This window comes from Myotis yumanensis, unplaced genomic scaffold (genome assembly GCF_028538775.1).
Source record: "Myotis yumanensis isolate MYYU_CA2020_CCGP unplaced genomic scaffold, mMyoYum1.0.hap1 SCAF_24, whole genome shotgun sequence".
In the NCBI taxonomy this organism is placed as follows: domain Eukaryota; kingdom Metazoa; phylum Chordata; class Mammalia; order Chiroptera; family Vespertilionidae; genus Myotis; species Myotis yumanensis.
In genome coordinates, this window is record NW_027223775.1 from 4902297 (window position 1) to 4921844 (window position 19548).

Here is a 19548-nt window from a genome sequence, read left to right on the forward strand (position 1 = left end):
GTAACTTTTTGAAAAGAGGCGTTTTCTTCATTTAAGGCATTTTTCTGGCTATAGCTCACTAAAACCCAAGGTGGAGAGGGGAGGAGTGAAGGAGAGACAGTGGTGAGTAGAGAAATGGGAGACAGAGGAAAGTAATGAACAGATTGAAAATGACAACCTAAACACAGTCAGAATGAGCCCCCTTTTTTTGGTCATTGTTCTTTTAAGCATTTAACTTTGCACGAATGGAGCCACAGGCCTTCCTGTGACCTGCTGTTTGGATCTCAGATATGTAATAGTCTGGGATAGATAGCCTCGACTGCCCAGGGCACATGTCCCTGTCTCTTACTAGGGGACTTTTGGGTCAATAGGAAAGTGATCTGAAAAGTATAAAATTCTGGTTAGTCTTCAATGAAAACAATAGGAGATGACCCCCACCTAAGGGCCTATGAGATATTAGTGTTGGGCTCTCTGGGAACTCTTGGCCTGCAGTTGGGAAGCTGTTTCCAGTTGGGGAAATTGAGGGGTAGGGTTGTGTAGTTTGTTTCTTGCCTTCTCACTGATTGGAGGACATGTGCAAAGACCAGGTTGTATGGCCAGCAAACTACCCTTGCTCATAGAAACTTTTATACCACCTGCTGGTACTCCAAATCCCTGAGAGTATGTACCCAAACACAGTGTCACAATCAAGAATCCTGATCAGGATAGTGGCAGGTACATGAGCAGTGGGCTCCACAGGTTATCAGACCAGATATTTTCTTTTCTAAAAAATTTATTTCAGCCCTAACCGGTTTGGCTCAGTGGATAAAATGTCAGCCTGCGGACTGAAGGATCCCAGGTTCAATTCCGGCCAAGGGCATGTACCTTGGTTGTGGGCACATCCCCAGTAGGGGGTGTGCAGAAGGCAACTGATCGATGTTTCTCTCATCGATGTTTCTAACTTTCTATTTCTCTCCCTTCCTCTCTGTAAAAAATCAATAAAATATATTTTTAAAAAATTGATTTCAGAGAGGAAGGGAGAGGGAGATAGAGATAGAAACATCAGTGATGAGAGAGAATCATCGATTGGCTACCTCTTGCACACCCTTGGGCATATACACTGACTGGGAATCGAACCTTGATCTCCTTGTTCACAGGTCGACACCCAACCACAGAGTCATGCCGCCCAGGCAGTCAGTTACTTTCAACACTTGCTCTTTGGAAGCTGGGCCACATGGCTCAGAACCTGGGCCACATGACAAGTAGGCTGGGTCTAGGAAACTTCAGGGATCTCCAGTTATTTGTGTTACCTTAGTTCTCAAGGGAACTTTAAGTAATAGAGGTCATCAGGATGCAGTAGTGGGTATAGGTCAAGACTGCCAAGAATGCTTTTAAGGACTTCATGTTGGAGGAAGTATAGGAAACTGAGACCCCAGAGGGGAGGGCACAGGTGATATTGAGGGCAGAGTTGTTCCTTGAGATGCAGGACCCTGCATAGGTTGTGGAAGTCAGATCAGAGATGAAGTGCTGGCAGAAGGAGAAGTGGTGGCCATTGAGGAGTTTTCTGGTTACCACAGAGGAAGTAGAGGAGCAGTGGGAGTAGGAGTAGGGGCTTGAATGGGAGTTGGTGGGGGAGGCAAATGGTTAACAACAGAAGGGATAGAACTGTGGGAGGAGAGTAGAAAGATTCTTGAGCTGTAGTTGGGAGGAGAAGGTAGTTGTGGAGGAGGATTGAGAAGAAGGTCAAGGAAAAAAAGGGGTGGTGCATTTGGAGGAAACAGTGGAGGAGGAGCCGGTGGATGGGAGGGGGTTGTGATAGAGCTGGAGGCTGTGAGGAAGGAGTTGGTGCTGGATGCAGAGTTTGTGCTGGAGGTGGAGAACTCTATGCAGGTAGTGGAAGTATCAGCAAAGGAAGAGGTGGTGGTGGAAAGGCAGGGATTTGTGCCATATCTAGAAGTGGGGAGGAGGTGGTGGCTGAAGAGCACTTGCTGGAGGAGAAGGAGTTTGGGGTAGAGCAGGGGCCCGAGAGTGAGGAGCATTGGGAAGTGGAGTAGATGGAGGGAGAAGTGGCAGCATCTGATGAGATTTTGGGGGAACTGGAGGTGGGGAGGGAGGAGGAAGTGGTGGCTGAAGAGCAGTTTGTGCAGGAAGAGGAGAGTGAGATGCAGCAGGGGTCTGAGGAGGAAGGGCTGGAGGGGGAGTTGGTGGTACAGGAGCAGTTTTTCATGGAGGGTGAGTACCTCATGCAGGTAGTGGAAGTGGTAGCAGGGAATGAAGTGTTGGTGGCAGGGGAAGAAATCTTGTGGGAACTGGAAGTGTGGAGGGAGGTGGAAGTAATGGTTGGAGAGGAATTGGTGGTAGAGGAAAAGGATCATGAGATCCAGCAGGGGACATATGGGGAGCAGGAATGGGTGGACGAGGGGATGGAGAGGGAAGTGGCAATAGGAGAGGAGATTTTTTTGGAGCTGGAGGTGGGGATGGAAGAAGAGATGAATGCTGAGAAGGAGTTGGTGGAGAAGGAGGAACATGAAGTCCAGCAGGAGGAAGAAAGCAAGGAGCAGTGTAGGGAGGAAGAAAGCCTAGAGGGGGAGGTGGTGTCAAAGGAGCAGTTTGTGGATGGAGGGGAGGGTGAGGTGCAGCAGGGGCCTGAAAGTGAGGAGAACAGAGAAGACAAGGAGGTCCTGGAGGGGGAGTTGGGGGCACAGGAACAGTTTGTCCTGTGGCAGGAGGGCCTCACGCAGGTGGTGCAGGTGGTGCCAGGGCATTGCATGTGGGCAGGGGAGGAGGTTTTCCCAGATCTGCAAGTGGGGAAGCAGGAGGAGGTGGTGGATGAAGAGCTGAGGGTGAAGGAACAGACTGAGGTCCTGCAAGGGCCCGACCACCAGGAGGAGGGATGGATGGAGGAGCAATTAATTGCAGGGGAGAAGTTTGTCCCCAAGGGGGAGGGGGAAAATGCCATGAAGGCAATGGAGCAAGTGGGCAAGGCAGAGCCACAGTCAGAGGCTGAAGCAAAGCCACAAGAAGAGAAGCCAGTGCAGCAGGAGCCGGCCCAATCAGGATCTGGGGGCAAGTGCACCTGGTCACCATTGGAGGTGCTCCAGGCCCTTCAGTTGGAGATGGAGCCCGTGAATGAGCAAGCCAGCAGGGCCTTCTCTCGGCTCAGGCGCAGGACATGGCAGAGGCGCAAGCCCTATTTCGAACTGAGAAGCCTCAATATCGGGCACATTCCTGGGTTCTGGCCCACAGCTGTATCCTTGAGGGTAGAGGAGCGGGACCACAACGTGCATGGGACAGTGCAAGAGAAAGGTGTCAGTGGGGATGGTTTGGATAGAAAAGACACATTGAGGGCAAGCTTGGGGCAGTGAGCCCCAGTCTGGCCCAGGATCCTGGAGATGCCCTCTGTCTTATACAGGCACCATAGAAGTGGTACCTGAGGGTCCAGGGGCAGAGCTCCAATGCAGAGGCGCACATACACAAGGGGCTGATGGCCCCACACAGGGCTGTGTTGCATGGGCTCTTCTGGGACTAACGCTGCCCTACAGTTCGTCTGTATGTCCAACTCCTAGTGAGAGGCAGGAATGTGTGATGTTTAGCCTGTCAAGCCCTCAGCACAAAACAATCTGGTGGGCATCAGGGTCTGTCAGGAAACAGAGTGGTGCTGTGCCCCTTTGTGCCTTTTATGGAGAAGGAGTGGTCTTAGGGGAAGGAGAGGACAGGCCAGGCTGCACTTTCTAGCTGGTCCAATACCAGCTTCCAGGGTGGAGGCTCCTTGACCCAAAGCAGTTTGTCAACCATCCGGAGTTGTCGGCCATGATCAGCATCCAAGATGAAAACATGCTCGGCCACATGATCGATTTGAAGGTCAGTCTGCCTGCTCCAAGGAGCAGTGGAGGGGAGGTAGGGAAATGGCCTGTCCCTGAAAAGGTGGGATCCCTGGGCTGCAACTTCACTCTCTGGATCCACTTTCCTTCTGCAGGTGAGGGAAGTCGGGCATCCCGGGGATTGCTGCACCATTAGCCTGTGCTTCCGCAGCAACCCCTACTTCCGCAATGATGTGATTGTGAAGGAGTATCTCATCACCCTCACAGGTAAGAGGAGGCTCCCTGCATGGGCTGCAGCTGGTGGTGGGCAGGGTGGGAAGGTGATGCACCCCATTTCACATACCCCTCTCCTGCAGGATACAGGCTGTCCCGTGCCACTCCCATTCAGTGGTACCAGCATTATGAACGGGAGGCCTACAGCCGCAGGCACAATGACAGCACCTTTAACTTCTTCAACTGGTTCTCTGACCACATGGTGGCAGGATCTGGCAGGATTGCTGAGGTGAGACGTCACTGGTCATGCCAGCATACAGCTTCCTGTGTCTGCCTGATGCTTGGGTTTCTATTCAGGTCCCTGTGCTCTCCTGACCCATCCCTGTTTGCCCTACCAGATCATCAGCAAGGACCTGTGGCTCAATCCCCTGAAGTACTATGAGAGGACCATGGCCCCCAGTGAGCGGACAGGACAGGTGAGGAGGGGTTGCCTGGGCTCTCCCCCACTGTGCTGCCAGGTTCCTGGGCCATTCCTTTTCTCTCACAGGGACACCTGGATGCTGGGAGGGATACAGCCTGTGACACCAGGTCCTCATGGTGTGGGCATGAGACAGGAACTACCAGCACAACAAGGGCAGTGCAATTCCAGCTCAGGCAGGGGAGGCTTAGGCAAGAGGAGGAGGTGTGCATGTCCACTGTCCCTCAGAATCACAGATTCCTTGAGCCACTCCTCTGAACTCTCCTTCCAGGCCACCCATCACACACTCAGCACCCTCAGGCCTTGCCACCTGCCCATCAACAGGGGCTGGCATGACATGTTCTTCCTATACTCCTTTCCACAGGTGTCTGCAAATCTTCCTCATGCTGAGGCCTAGACTGCTGTGCTGCCATGCCACGTTGCTCTATTGCTGCTCACCACCATCCCCTATTTTGCTAAGGTCTCCTCTTCCTCCTGGGGCCAGTGGGAGAGGCCTGCTCCTTATCAGTAGGTTAGGGTGCAAACTGTCAGCCACAGAGCTGGAGGAATCCTTTAGGATCCCAGTTGCCACAGTCACCCCCTTTCCATGTTTGGGCTGGGAACGATTACTTAATACTCTTTAATAATGCTCAGAGAAGATACCGACCCTATTAGTGTGTTTAGGGGAACTCCCAGAGTTGCTGAGGAGTATGAGGGACTGTCTGCTTTATTTCCAATGACAGTGGAGCACATGAGGTGCTTTTTTCAGATAAGCATGTCCTTTCAAGTAGACATGGTTTTCAGGCACAGGAAAGAAGTGAAGAAGGTCCCTGCAGCAAGGTACTCAGACATGGAGACACCCAGAGAATGCAATAACATAGACAGCAAAATAAAATAGCATCAAGTCTGCTTGCCTGTGTGTGGTTTGTGCATAGGTTGTGACTTTTCTATGGGCTCTCTGGAAATCACCAGTTCCTGTGAGGGCATGTCCCCCCTTGCAGTTGCAGAAGTGGGTATGTTATGCTTTGGGATTGCATGGGAAGCAAGAATTCTTCCTGTATGGAGGTGACTGGGGAGGAAGACAAAGTAAGAGAAGGTCCACTAACATGGACTGAGCTTTTTACTCAATGAGACAAGGAAATTCAAGGAAGGGCCCTGGGAGCAAGGTTCAGTGCTCTGGATGTCCGAGTATCCTCCCTGTGGGAAGACAGCTCGCACATTCAGATCAGGCAACCTGGAGGAAGTCTGAATATACATTTCACAGTTGAACCAATGCTTTCCATAGAGCTATGGCATATACACACCCTCAGTCACAGACATAAGCTTCTACACCAAGTTGTGTCGGACCCTCTCTTGATATCATACAGACACCAATCCAGAACACTTTGCCTCAGGACATTCTGTAGTGTGTGGATTCCTGACCACATGTAGTAATTATTTTACAACAGAAGTTCAGTTGGCTTTGAGACTATGTATATTAAAGTTTAGGGCAATGAAACAAAAAAAGGATTTGGTACAAAAGAAGCAGCAGGGGAGGACATAAGTAGTTCTCTGCTATGTCTATCTAGAAAAATTAGATGAAAAAAGTAAGCTACTGGGGCCGCTTTTGCTCACTGGGAAGTGAAGGTCACAGTGACAGAGTGAGACATGGCAGGGCTGTTTTAGCTCACTGGTAAGTGAAGATCATAATGATAAAGTATAGAATGTTGGGGCTTCTTTACCTCACTGGATGTGAAGGTCAGTATGACAGAGTGAGCCATGATGGGGATGCTTTAACTCACTCAGAATTGAACATCACAATGATAGAAGTGAGGCATGGTGGGGCTGCTTTAGCTTACTAGGAAGTGAAGGTCACAGTGACACAGTGAGTCATGGTGGGGTTTCTTTAGCTCACTGTGTAGTGAGGGTCACAGTGTCTCAAGTGAGCTATGATTGGGCTGCTTTAGCTCACTGGGAAGTGAAGGTCACAGTGACAGAGTGAGCCACGGTGGGGCTGCATTAGCTTAATGGGAAGGTCAAAGTAACAGTGAAGCATGGTGGGGCTGCTTTAGCTCACTGTGACTTGAAGGTTACCATGGCAGAGTTGGCTAAGCCAGGAATGCCTTAGCTCACTGGGATGTGAAGGTCATTGTGACAGAGTGAGCCATGGTGGGGATACTTTAGCTCACTCAGAATTGAAGGTCACTGTGATAGAAGTGAGTCATGCTGGGGCTGCTTTAGCACACTGAGAGTGTGGGTCATTGTGACAAATGATGCTTGGGGTGGCTGTTCAACTCACTGTGAAATGACGGTCCTAGTGACAGTGTGAGCTATGGTGGGTCTGCTTTAGCTCACTAGGAAGTGAAGGTCACAGTGACACAGTGAGTCATGGGTGGGCTGCTGTAGCTCCTGGGAAATGCAGGTTACAGTGAGAAAAGTGAGCGATGGTGGGACTACTTCAGCTCACTTGAAGGTGAATATCACAGTTACAGAAGTGAGCCATGTTGGGGATGCTTTAGCTCACTGGGAAGGGAAGGTCACAGTGACAGAGTGAGCCATGGTGAGGCTGCTTTAGCTCACTGGGGTGTGAAGGTCACAGTGACAGAAGTGAGCCATTGTGGGGCTGCATTAGCTCATTGGGAAGTGATGGTCACAGTTGCTTAAGTGAGTCATTTTGGGTTGCCTTAGCTCCTGGGAAGTGAAAGTAACAGTGACATAAGTAAGCTAAGGTGAAGCTACTTTTGCACACTTGGAAGTGAAGGTGATAGTGAAAGGGCATGTTGTGGTGGAACTGCATTAGCTCACTGAGAAGTGAAGATCACAGTGGCAGAGTGAGCCATGGTTGGGCTGATTTAGCTCACCGGGATGTGAAGGTCACAGTGACACTAGTTAGCATGGCACTGCTGCTTTAGGTCACTGGGAAGTGATTGGCAGCTGCTCTCAGCTCCCTGGGAACTCAGATTGGGTCCTTGAAGATAGGATAATGGGGTAAGCCTTTGACTAGCTGCCATTGTCCTTTGCTCCCCTGTTCCAAATCTCATGGCAACCTTCAGATTTAAGGAGGAAGTAAAAAAGTCATGCTTGATAAGGGGCATGAGTGTACTCCAGAGCAAGACTGCACAGACTCATTGTCCTGATGGCTTTTTATTGTTTTGTGTTTTTTTCTGTAGACAAGAATATAAGAGGTGTATATAAGCAGAATATTAATCAGTTTTTTAAGTGTCTTTTAACATGCTTATGCATCAAAATGAGTGTATGGGACAGTTTGAAATTATTCTTTGGTCTGTTTTGCTTCTGTCTTAGGTGTCTCTTGTTTTTATGTGTCTTTTTTTATTGTTCGTTCTCCAACTTCATCTCTCCTTGGATTTAGCTGGCACAAATGTCATTAAATGGGTTTTATTCTCTACTTTCTCAGGCCAGAGTGATTTATGCTATGTATTCTGTGGTTAGGGAAGAGGATATAAGCCATTTTTTTTTCAAGTGTCCTTGGTTAGGCAAGATAAGGTCTTGTAATTCACAAGGTGGGTGTACTAGTAAGTTGACAAATTTTGTTGGCTTATTTAATTTTCTTTTCTCAACTTTCCAATTCCACTTGGCCAGGTATTTTCTAAGCTTTTTACTATCTTGCCTCACTCTGACTCATGGTGTCAGTACATCTTGCCCTAATTTGACCTGTTTACTTTTCTTGACATCAATATGGTCTTCATGAGGACTCTGTTGTTTGTCTATGAGGCTCTTTTTAGATATAAAGTGCACAGGGAAAGGTGAGTAGATCCTGGGGTGGGGTTGTTTAACCAGCAACATCCAGGTCACCCACCATATATTAAACAGTTTCTTTGCTGACACTATGTTTAGTATTATTAATTTTAGATAGGCTTAAGCTCTTTGTCCCAGGCCCTCTATCAGTTGCACACTTCAACGTGTAAATACCACCATAAGTAGTACCCTTTCTTTCTTTATTAAAAAATATATTATAATTATTTCAAAGAGAAAGTGAGAGGTAGAGAGGTAGTTTGGGAACCATTTCAGGTCTTTGGATAGTCAAGGCCAAAGGGAGCACAGAGGCCTTGTAATCAATATAGTAGAATGGCCAAAGGCCTCTCTGAGCATGGGCCTAATTGGGATGTCCAAGGACTCTGAGCCTGGAAACCATAATCAGGCAAAGATACCAAGCCAGTGCAAAGACGTAGGGTACACTGTGCCCTTCAGTAGCCAAAATGATTTATGTCACTGTTGGAAACAAGCCTTCTTTGTCTCTTGAGTAGTATACAGGTTACTGACCAAGAGCATGAGAAGTCTACTAGAGAGAGCATATGATCAGAGGCTAGAGAGAGCTCAGAGAAGAGAGTTGGTAGGCACAGAGAATGTAGCCCTTATGTGTGCAGGAGAGAGGAGAGCTCAGATGGAGCTGATAATGCTACGATGTAAGGTTAAGAGCTCACAGAGAACTCAGATATAGCTACCCTGTTAACCAGCCAGTGAGCTGAGCAGGGGAGATAGGAGAAGCTGCTGAGCCAGAGAGCTAAGAGAAGCTGCTGTCGCTGAAGCTCTAAGGGAGAGCTCAGGCACTGCTATGTAAAGCTAAAAGTGTAAGGAGCAGCATGCGGCTGCTCAGATAATAGCTATGGGTATAGAGACTGATTCTGCTTTATGGGAAAGATATGTATTTACCAACCAGTGTCCAGCTGCCTGCCTATATGGAATTTGATGTATAGGACTGGCTTTCTTGCCACTGGCTTCTGCAATAGTCATCTTATACACCCACAACTTCTCCTGGCTTCTCTGTCTGCTGTGCCACCAAGAATTGGCCTGCATCACTCACACTGGTTGGACTAAGTTCCCAACAGTTAGTATAGTGGGCAGGGTTCAAAAGGACCTGCCCTGGTGTAGTCAAATGGGAGAATTTTGAAGAATATGAGGACTCATTTCCACTCAGAGAAGCAGATTCATGCAGTGCTCCTGCATGCTCTGATAAAAGCATCAATGATGAGAGAGTATGATCAGCTGCCTCCTGCATGCCCTATTGAAGAGTGCCACTGTGGGATAGCAGTTCAGAGAGATGATCTTTTTTTATTGCTTTGTTCTTAGAGAATTCCATTTCTTATAAAAGACTGAGTATTTCCATTCCTGGCATGAACTATAATGGATGATTTATATTTCGTGAAAATTGTGTTGGGGAATGTCATTGACAATTTTTCTGTTGATGACCTCTTTTGGGACTATGAGAGATCTTTCCCTTCTGCCTCTTGCTGCATTATTGTGAGGTTTCCCTTTGTTAATTTTCACATTGCCTTTGACTCAGATCTTTTCCCAAAGCAAATCAAGAGTCAGGTATCCTTCATTTATCACCTTTTGTCCCAAAGTGCCAGAAAGAACCTGTCCTAGGTGTCATGTCCCTGTTGGAGGGAAATTGCACAGATTAGAATCCTAACAAGGAGACATACACAGATTTCCTCCTAGCTTTGCAGCAGCTCAGCACAGTCTCTAAAGAAAAAGCGTAAACTTCCAGTTTTATCTCACAAGACCTAGATAACCATTCCCAGTTTCACTTTGTAAAAGCAGCCTGGTCCTAGATAGCACTCCCAGTTTCCTCCCACAGACTCTTTGGAAAAGCAGCCTCAGCAGTTTCTTCTCTACAAAGATGTTTCCTTTGTTTTCCGTAGTTGCATATGGTGTCACCATAGCTTGCATGCCAGAAATTTAATACTTTTCTGTTCTCAAATAACTAATTTTTTGTTACTAAAAGAAAATAAATGTTTTGTTTTTTAGTAATGCTATCAGTACAGTCTACCAATTCTGATGTTGAGGATAGCATGCATAATGAACTGTGGGTAAAACTGACAAAACTGCAGAAATTTGGTAAACCACCAGCTTGGTCAAATGTGTTTCCAAATTCCTAAAGGTGGTGGAGAAGTTCCCCAAGTCTCAGTAATCTCCTTAACAGAAATTTGGCTGCAGAAAAACCAGTGACCTGTGTATACAGAATAGCTTTGATGTAGTGAGAAAATGTACAGAGATAAACTGAAAATTTTATGCTCATAGCTTGTTAGAAGCAGCATGATAGTCACTTTTCAAAACTCAAATGGTGCTTTTGGCAATTTTCAGTGACATGGAGTCCTGCTAACATGTTTCCCTGGATGGCCTAGTATACAAATGGGAAAAGCAAGGTAGGCACTTTCAATTGCCTTACTGATATTTCCCAACCAAAGGTGCCATTCGTGAACCATATGTCAATATACAAATAGCAGTAACATGTGAGAATTTTATAATTTTGTAAGAAAGGCTTGTTATTTGTCCCAAAAGAGAGTTATCTTTATCAACTGACCCAACACTTAGTGATTTACAAATTGTTCCTTTTGCGGGGTTATGATACATTTTGAATCAATTTGTCTGAATTTCTTATCACATTGAGAAGAATTCATTACAGCAGGACACGCATGCTAACATTATTTTATTTATTTATTTAAAAAATATTTATTGTTGAAAGGTTTAAAATGCTCCCTTTTCCCCCATTGAGGTCTCTGAGCCTACCCCACACCCTACAACCAGACCTTAATGTTCCTATTGTTTGTGTCCATGGCTTAGGCATATATGCATACAAGTGCTTTGGTTCATTACATCCACCCTCCCTAAACGTCCCCCTGAAGTTTGACAGTTTGTTTGATGCTTCTATGTGTCTGGGTCTATTTTTGTTCATCAATTTATGTTCATTAGATTGACATATGAGTGAGATCATGTAATACTTATCTTTGTCTGACTGGCTTATTTCAATAAACATAATGCTCTCCAGGTCCATCCATGCTGTTGCAAATGGTAAGAGTTATTTCTTTTATATAGCTATGTAGTATTTCATTGTGTAGATATACCACAGTTTTGTTTTGTTTTTTGTAATCCACACACCTGCTGATAAACACTTGAGCTGTTTCCAAATCTTAACTATTATAAATCGTGTTACTATGAACACAGGAGTGCATATATTCTTTCATATTGGTATTTCTAATTTCTTAGAATATATTTCTACAAGTGGAATTTCAGGGTCAAGTAGGAGTTCCATTTTTAATTTTTTGAGGAAACTTCATACTGCTTTCCACAGAGTCTACACCAGTCTGCATTCCCACCAGCAGTGTACTAAGGTTTCCTTTTCTTCATATCCTTGCCAGCACTTGTCTTTTGTTGATATGTTGAAATTAGCCATCCTGACAGGTGTGAGGTGGTACCTCATTGGTTTTTTTAATTTGCATCTTTCAGATGATTAGTGACATTGAGAATTTTTTATATGCCCCTTGGCCTTCTGTATGTCCACTTTGGAAAAGTGTCTATTTAGGTCAGTGATGGCAAACCTATGACACGTGTGTCAGAGGTGACACACGAACTCATTTTTTGGTTGATTTTTCTTTGTTAAATGGCATTTAAATATATAAAATAAATATAAAAAATATACATCTTTGTTTTACTATGGTTGCAAATATCAAAAAAATTCTATATGTGACATGGCACCAGAGTTAAGTTAGGGTTTTTCAAAATGCTGACATGCCGAGCTCAAAAGGTTCGCCACCACTGATTTAGGTCCTTTGTCCATTTTTTAATTGGATTGTTTATTTTTCTTTGGTTAAGTTGTATGAGTTCCCTATAAATTTTGGAGATTAATCCCAAATCAGGTGTATTATTGGCAAATATATTCTCCCATGCACTGGGCTCTCTAGTTGTTTTGTTGATGGCTTCTGTTGCAGTGAAGAGGCCTTTTAGTCCCATTTGTTTGCTGTTTCATTAGTTTCCATTGTCCTAGGAGATGAATCTGTAACCATATTGGTATGAGAGATATATGAGATTTTGCTCCCTATGGCTTCTTCTAAGATTTTTATGGTTTCACATCTTACATTTAAGTCTTTTATCCATTTTGACTTCATTTATTTTGTGTGGTGTAAATTGGTTATCTAGTTTCATTTTTTTAAAACATGCATCATTCAATTTTCCCAACACCATTTATTGAAGAGACTATCTTGACTCCATTGTATGCTCTTGCCTTTTTGTCAAATATTAATTGAGCATAATGGTTTGGAATGATTTCTGGGTTCTCTGTTCTATTTCATTGGTCTGTATGCCTATTCTTGTGCCAGTACCAGGCAGTTTTAAGGACAGTGGCTTTGTAGTATCATTTGGTATGTAGTATTGTGATCCCTCTAACTATGTTTTTGTTTCTCAAGATTGCTGTGGCTATTGGGGGTCTTTTAGATTCCATATAAATTTTTGGAGAGTTTGTTCTTGGTCTGTGAAATATGCCATTGGTATTTTAATAGGGTTTGCATTGAATCTATAAATTGCTTTGGGTAGTTTGGCCATTTTAATGATATTGATTCTACCAATTCATGAACATGGTATATTCCTCCACTTTATATTTTTCCCTACCTCTTTTCAGTGTCTGGTAGTTTTCCGCATACAGGTCTTTTATCTCCTTGGTTAAGTTTTTTCCTAGTTATCTTAAATTTTTTTTGGTGCAATGGTAAATGGAATTGTTTTTAGTTTCTTTTCTGTGAGTTCATGATTGGTATATATAAATGCCATAGATTTATGGGTGTTAATTTTGTATCCTGCTACATTGCTTAATGCATTTATTAAATTTAGTAGTTTTTTGATGGAGTCTTGAGGGTTCTGTATACTCAGTATCATGTCACCTGTGAATAATGACAGTTTTCCTTCCTTTTTTCCCAATTTGGATGCCTTTTATTTCTTCTTCTTGTCTAATCTCTATGGCTAGCATTTCCAGTACCATTTCAAACAGGAGCAGTAAAAGTGGGCATCTCTGTCTTGGGCCCATTCTTAGGGGAAATAGTTTCAGTTTTTGCCCATTGGGTATGGTGTTGGCTGTAGGTTTGTCATATAAGGTTATTAAAATTTTTTTTTTTATTATTTAAAGTATAACATAATATTATGTATGTCTCCTTTCCCCCTCATTGACTCCTTCCCAGGCACTGCCACCCCCCAGGATATGTCCCCTCTACCCCAGTGTCTGTGTCCATTTTGTATCCTGCTACATTGCTTAATCCATTTATTAAATTTAGTAGTTTTTTGATGGAGTCTTGAAGGTTCTCTATACTCAGTATCATGTCACCTGTGAATAATGACAGTTTTCCTTCCTCTTTCCCAATTTGTTATGTTTATAAACATAACAAATAAACATATAACATATACATATAAACATATACATATAACATATACATATAACATATAACATATACATAAACATATAAACATAACCAATGTTTCCATTGGTTATGTTTATATGCATGCATACAAGTCCTTTGGTTGATCTCTTACCCTCTCCCACTCCACTGCCTTTCCTCTGAAGTTTGATCTTAGGTTTGATGCTTCTATGTCTTAGGATCTATTTTTGTTCATCAGTTTATCCTGTTCATTATATTCCAGAAATCATGTGATATTTACCTTTCTCTGACTAGCTTATTTCAGTTAGCTTAATGATCTCTAGTTCCATCCATGCTGTTTGGTAAGAATTCCTTCTTTTTTACAGCAGCATAGTATTCCATCGTGTAGATGTACCACAGTTTTCTAATCCATTCATCTGTTGATGGGCACTTAGGCTGTTTCCAAGTCTTAGCTATGGTGAATTGTGCTGCTATGAACATAAGGGTGCATATATCCTTTCTGATTGGTGCTTATAGTTTCTTGGGATATATTCCTAGAAGTAGAATCACTGGGTCAAATGGGAGTTCCATTTTTCGGTGTTTTTTTTAAATACTGCTAAAACCAATGAGCATATTTTATTTTATTTATTTTAAATATATTTTTATTGATTTCAGAAAGGAAGGGAGAGAAACATGAAAACATCGAGGATGAGAGAGAATCATGGACCGGCTGCCTCCTACACACCTCCTACTGGGCATCGAGCCCACAACCCATGCATGTGCCAGTGACTGGAATCGAACCCAGGACCCTTCAGTCTGGGACGTGGATTGAATTTATAAATCGCTTTGGGTAGTATGAACATTTTAAAGATGTTGATTAAAATGAACACGGTATGTTCTATCATCTGTTTATGTCTTCCTCTATCTCTTTTTTTCAAACTCCTGTAGTTTTCTGAGTAGAGGTCTTTTACCTCTTTAGTTAAGTTTACTCCTAGGTAGCTTAATTTTTTTGGTGCTATGGTAAATGGGATTGTTTTTTTAGCCTCTCTTTCTGAAAGTTCACTATTGGTGTATAAAAATGCCATATATTTCTTAGCATTAATTTTGTAGTCTGCTACATTGCCAAATTCATGTATTAAGTCTAATAGTTTTTTGATGGAGTCTTCAGGGTTTTGTATGTTTAATATCATGTCGTCTGCAAATAAGAACAGTTTTACATCCTCTTTTCCAATTTGGATGCCTTTTATTTCGTCTTCTTGTCTAATTGCAATGGCTAATACTTCCAGTACTATGTCGAACAGGAGTGGTGAGAGGGGCATCCCTGTCTTGTTCCTGTTCTTAGGGGAAATGGTGTTAGTTTTTGTCCATTGAGTATTATGTTGGCTGTGGACCTGTCATATATGGCTCTAATTATGTTGAGGTATGATCCTTCTATTCCCACATTGCTGAGAGTTTTTATCCAAAATGGGTGTTGGACTTTGTCAAATGCTTTTTCTGCATCAATTGATATAACTATGTGATTTTTTTCTTTCAATTTGTTTATGTGATGTATCACGTTTATTGATTTGTGGATATTGTACCATCTTTGCATCCCTGATAAATCCTACTTGTTCATGGTGTATGATCTTTCTGATGTACTGCTGGATCTTATTTGCTAAGATTTTGTTGAGGATTTTGGCATCTATGTTCATGAGGGATATTGGCCTATAATTCTCTATCATTGTGTTGTCTTTCCCTGGTTTTGGTATTAGGGTGATGCTGGCTTCATAGAATGAGCTTGGAAGTGTTCCTTCCTCTTGAATTTTTTGTAGTAGTCTGAGGAGGGTAGGTTTTAGTTCTTCCTTGAATGTTTGGTAAAACTCCCCTGTGGAGCCATCTGGTCCTGGGCTTTTGTTTACTGGAAGCATTTTGATGACTGCTTCAATTTCTTCCATAGTTATTGGCCTATTGAGATTTTTAGATTCTTCCTGGTTGAGTTTTGGAATGCTGTATTTTCCTAAAAATTTGTCCATTTCCTCCAGTTTGTCTAGTTTGTTGGAATAGAGTTGTTTATAGTATTTTTTTTTTAACAATCCTTTTTTATTTCTGTGAGGGTCTGTTGTTATTTCTCCTCTTTCATTTCTGATTTTGTTTATTTGGGTCCTCTCTCTTTGTTTCTTGGTGAGCCTGGCCAGAGGTCTATTAATCTTTTTTATCCTTTCAAAGAACCAGCTCTTGGTTTTGTTGATCATTTGTATTGATTTTTTGTTCTCTATATCATTTATCTCCACTCTGATCTTTATTATTTCTTTCCTTCTGCTTACACTGGGCTTTTCTTGTTGCTCTCTTTCTAACTCTTTGAGTTGTAGGGTTAAGTAATTTATTATCATTGTTTCTTGTTTTTTGCAATAGGCTTGTAGAACTATGAAGTTCCCTCTCAAGACTGCTTTTGCTGTATCCCATAGGTTTTGGATTGTTGTGTTTTCATTGTCGTTTGTTGCCATGATGTTTTTTTTTCTTCTTCTTTGATCTCTCTGGTAACCCAGTCCTTGTTTAATAGCATGCTATTTAGTCACCATTTGTTTGATTTTTTTGGATTGATTTTATTGTAGTTGATTTCCAGTTTTATGCCATTGTGATCTGAGAAGATGCTTGATATGATTTCTATCTTCTTGAATTTGAAGAGACTTTGCTTGTGACCCAATATGTGGTCTATTTTTGAAAATGTCCCATGTGCACTTGAAAAGAACATATATTCTGTGGCTTTGGGGTGAAATGTTCTGAAGATGTCAATTAATTCCATCTGATCTAGTGAGTCATTTAGGATTGCTGTTTCTTTGCTGATTGTTTGTCTAGAGGATTTATCCAGTGATGCCAGTGGTGTATTAAAATCCTCTACTATGATTGTGTTGTTGTTGATCTCTCCCTTGTTATTTTCCAGGAGATTTTTTATGTATTTGGGTGCTCCTGCATTGGGTGCATATATATTTATCAGGGTTATATCCTCTTGTTGTATCGGTTCCTTTACTATTATGAAGTGGCCTTCCTTATCTCTTGTTCTGGCCTTCACTTTGCGGTCTATTTTGTCAGATATAAGTATTGCTACCCCAGCTTTTTTTTTCATTTCCATTTGCCTGAAAGATATTTTTCCATCCCTTCACTTTCAGTCTGTGTGAGTTCCTTGTTCTGAGGTGGGTCTCCTGTAGACAGCATATATATGGATCATGTCTTTTTATACATTCAGCCACTCAATGTCTTTTTATTGGAGCATTTAGTCAATTTACATTTAAAGTTATTATTGAAAGGTAATCATTTCTATTTTTGTGCCTGTGTTCTTTCTTACCTTTATATTTCTTCTTTTTACAGCATTCCCTTTAGCATTTCCTGCATTGCTGGCCTGGTAATGATAAACTCCCTTAGCCTTTTTTTTTTTTTTTTTTCTGCCAAGCTCTTGATTTCCCCTTCAATTTTGATAGATAGTCTTGCTGGATAGAGTATTCTTGGATTCAATCCATTGTTTTGCATCACTTTGTATACCTCCTTCCATTCCCGTCTAGCTTGATGTGTTTCTGTTGAGAAATCATTTGATAATCTGATGGGGGATCCTTTGTAGGTAACTCTCTGTATCTCTTTTGCAGCCTTTAAGATTCTCTCTTGTCTTGTACATTTGCCATCATTATTATGACGTGTCTTGGTGTGGGTCTTTTGGGACTCTCTTGCTTGGGACTCTCTGTATTTGTGTAACTGGCTAGTTTTCTTCCCCGTATCTGGGTAGTTTTCTGTCATTATTGTTTCAAATAGATTTTCTAATCCTTACTGCTCTTCTTGTCCTTCTGGCAGCCCTATTATGCATATGTTACTTCGTTTCATGTTGTCCCAGAGCTCCCTTAGGCTCTCCTCCTGCTTTTTAATTTTTCTCTCCAGTTGCTATTCAAATTGAGCTTGTTTCTCTACCTTATCTTCTAACTCACTAATTCGGTCCTCTGCTCCTTCTAGTCTATTGTTGAAACCTTCCATGGTGTTTTTGATTGTAGCTATATCACTTTTCATTTCTTCCTGATTCTTGCATAGGTTGTTGATTTTCTCATCCATCTGGTGAATGAATTGTACAACCATTACTCTGAATTCTTTTTCTGTCATGTTGCATGCTTTAATTTTATTAATTTCCTTTCTTGGCTACTCCTCATTTTCTTTCCTTTGGGGGTTCTGTCATCTCCCCGTTCTGATTATCTCCAGATGGTTCAAACGTCGAGTTGTATGGGTCTGTGCCATGTGCAGTGGGAGCCTCACACCACCCTAGTGTCACTGAAGAGCTCTGATACTAAGGTTTGAGGTTGTGGTGGGTTGGTGGGAACCAGGCTTGCTCAGAGTCAACGTTACCAATGCCCAATGTGGCCTTGTGTGCACACTTAGAATCAGGAACCCCGACTGCACCATGCTGGAACAGAGACCCCCCTGGAGTGTGTTGAAAATCAGAGCCCCCTAGCATGTGCCAGGAGTCAGAGTTCCCCAGAATCCAGTATCAGTGTCTCTGTTGCTTCACGCAACCTCGCATTGACAATCAGGGTCCCTGTGTGCACATGCACCAAGAATTGGAGTCACTGGCTCTTAGTGTGAATGCACAGGGAATCAGGGATCCCAGTGCAGGTAATAAGAAACACAGTCAAGTCACTGGTGCTTGGTGCTGCCTCCTGCCCAGAGAATCTGGGTCCCCGGGTCCATGCTGCATGGGACAAGTTCCTGGTGTTTGCACATTAGCTCCCAGCCCAAGGCTCCTGCAGCCTGCACTGCATGGGACAAGTTCCCAGTGTTCGTGCTTAGCTCCAAGGCCAAGGCTCCTGCAGCCTGTACTGTGCGGGACAATTTCTTGGTATTCACGCGCTTCCAGGCTAAGGTTTCTGTAGCAGTACTGAGGCCCGGGTAAGGGGTTGGTCTATCAGTTACTATGGCACTGCTCAGGAGCCTGTGGGGAGGGGATGGGCTCTGTTACTCACAGAGTTTTGCGGAGGGGATGTCTGGATTCTTGGTGTCCATGGCTCTGTAGCTGTGTTCGTAGGTCTCTGTCTCCAGTGGCTGCAGGGTCCTGGTTTGCATCTGAAATCAGACCGGGTGGTGCTGAGGCCAGGATCCTAGTCTAAAGCAGCTCTGTTTCTCAAGATGGCATGGTCTCTGTGCCCGCATTGGCCGCCCAGGAGTGTCCGTACTGGGAGCAGGGCTCTGCCATCTAAGACTGCCTGGTTTAGCAGTCCCTTAGAAGACCTGAAGAATCTAACTGTCCCTAGCTCATACACACACACCACACATGTCCACACACTCCTCTATTACTCCCTCATGCTCTCAAACTTTCTCCCTCCCTACCTTCCTGCCAGTCACTATCTTCTGCACCTACCAGGAGCTGGTTCTTTGAAAGGATAAACAAGATTGATGAACCTCTACCTGTTTCTGCTAGAAGCAAAGATAGAGGACCCAAATAAACAAAATTAGAAATTAAAGAGGTGAAGTAACAACCGATCCCACAGAAATACAAACTATTATGAAAAAATACTATAAACAACTCTATTCCAACAAATGGACAACCTAGATGAAATGGACATATTCTTAGAACAAATCAAGCTCCCAAATTTCCATCAAGAAGAATAAAAAAAAACTGAATAAGCTGATAACTACTGAAGAAATTGAAGTATCAATTAAAAATCTAGCAAGCAAAATCTCTGGTCTGGACGGCTTTACGGGGGAGTTCTACCAAGCATTCAAAGAAGAACTAGACCTATCCTCCTCACACTATTCCAAAAAAGTCAAGAGAAAGGCACACTTCCAACGCCTTTCTATGAAGCCAGCATTACCCTAATCCCAAAACCAGATAAAGACACTACAAAAAAGAGAACAACAGGCCAATATCCTTGATGAACATAGATGCTTATATCCTCAACAAAATTCTAGCAAATCAGATTCAGCACTACATTTGAAAGACCATACACAATGACCAAGTGGGATTTATTCC

At 43.2% G+C, this 19548-nt stretch overlaps 1 protein-coding gene across 1 annotated transcript; it reads left to right on the forward strand.

The window, feature by feature from the left end:
* Positions 1 to 2120: 2120 nt before the first annotated feature.
* On the forward strand, positions 2121 to 4435 carry LOC139000451 (testis-specific Y-encoded protein 1-like; the record flags this gene model as incomplete). The annotated part of the gene is made up of 5 exons (XM_070402630.1): positions 2121 to 3266; positions 3739 to 3819; positions 3935 to 4046; positions 4136 to 4281; positions 4391 to 4435. Coding segments are annotated over exons 1-5 (1530 nt in total), but the record flags the coding sequence as incomplete, so codon positions are not given.
* Positions 4436 to 19548: the final 15113 nt, after the last annotated feature.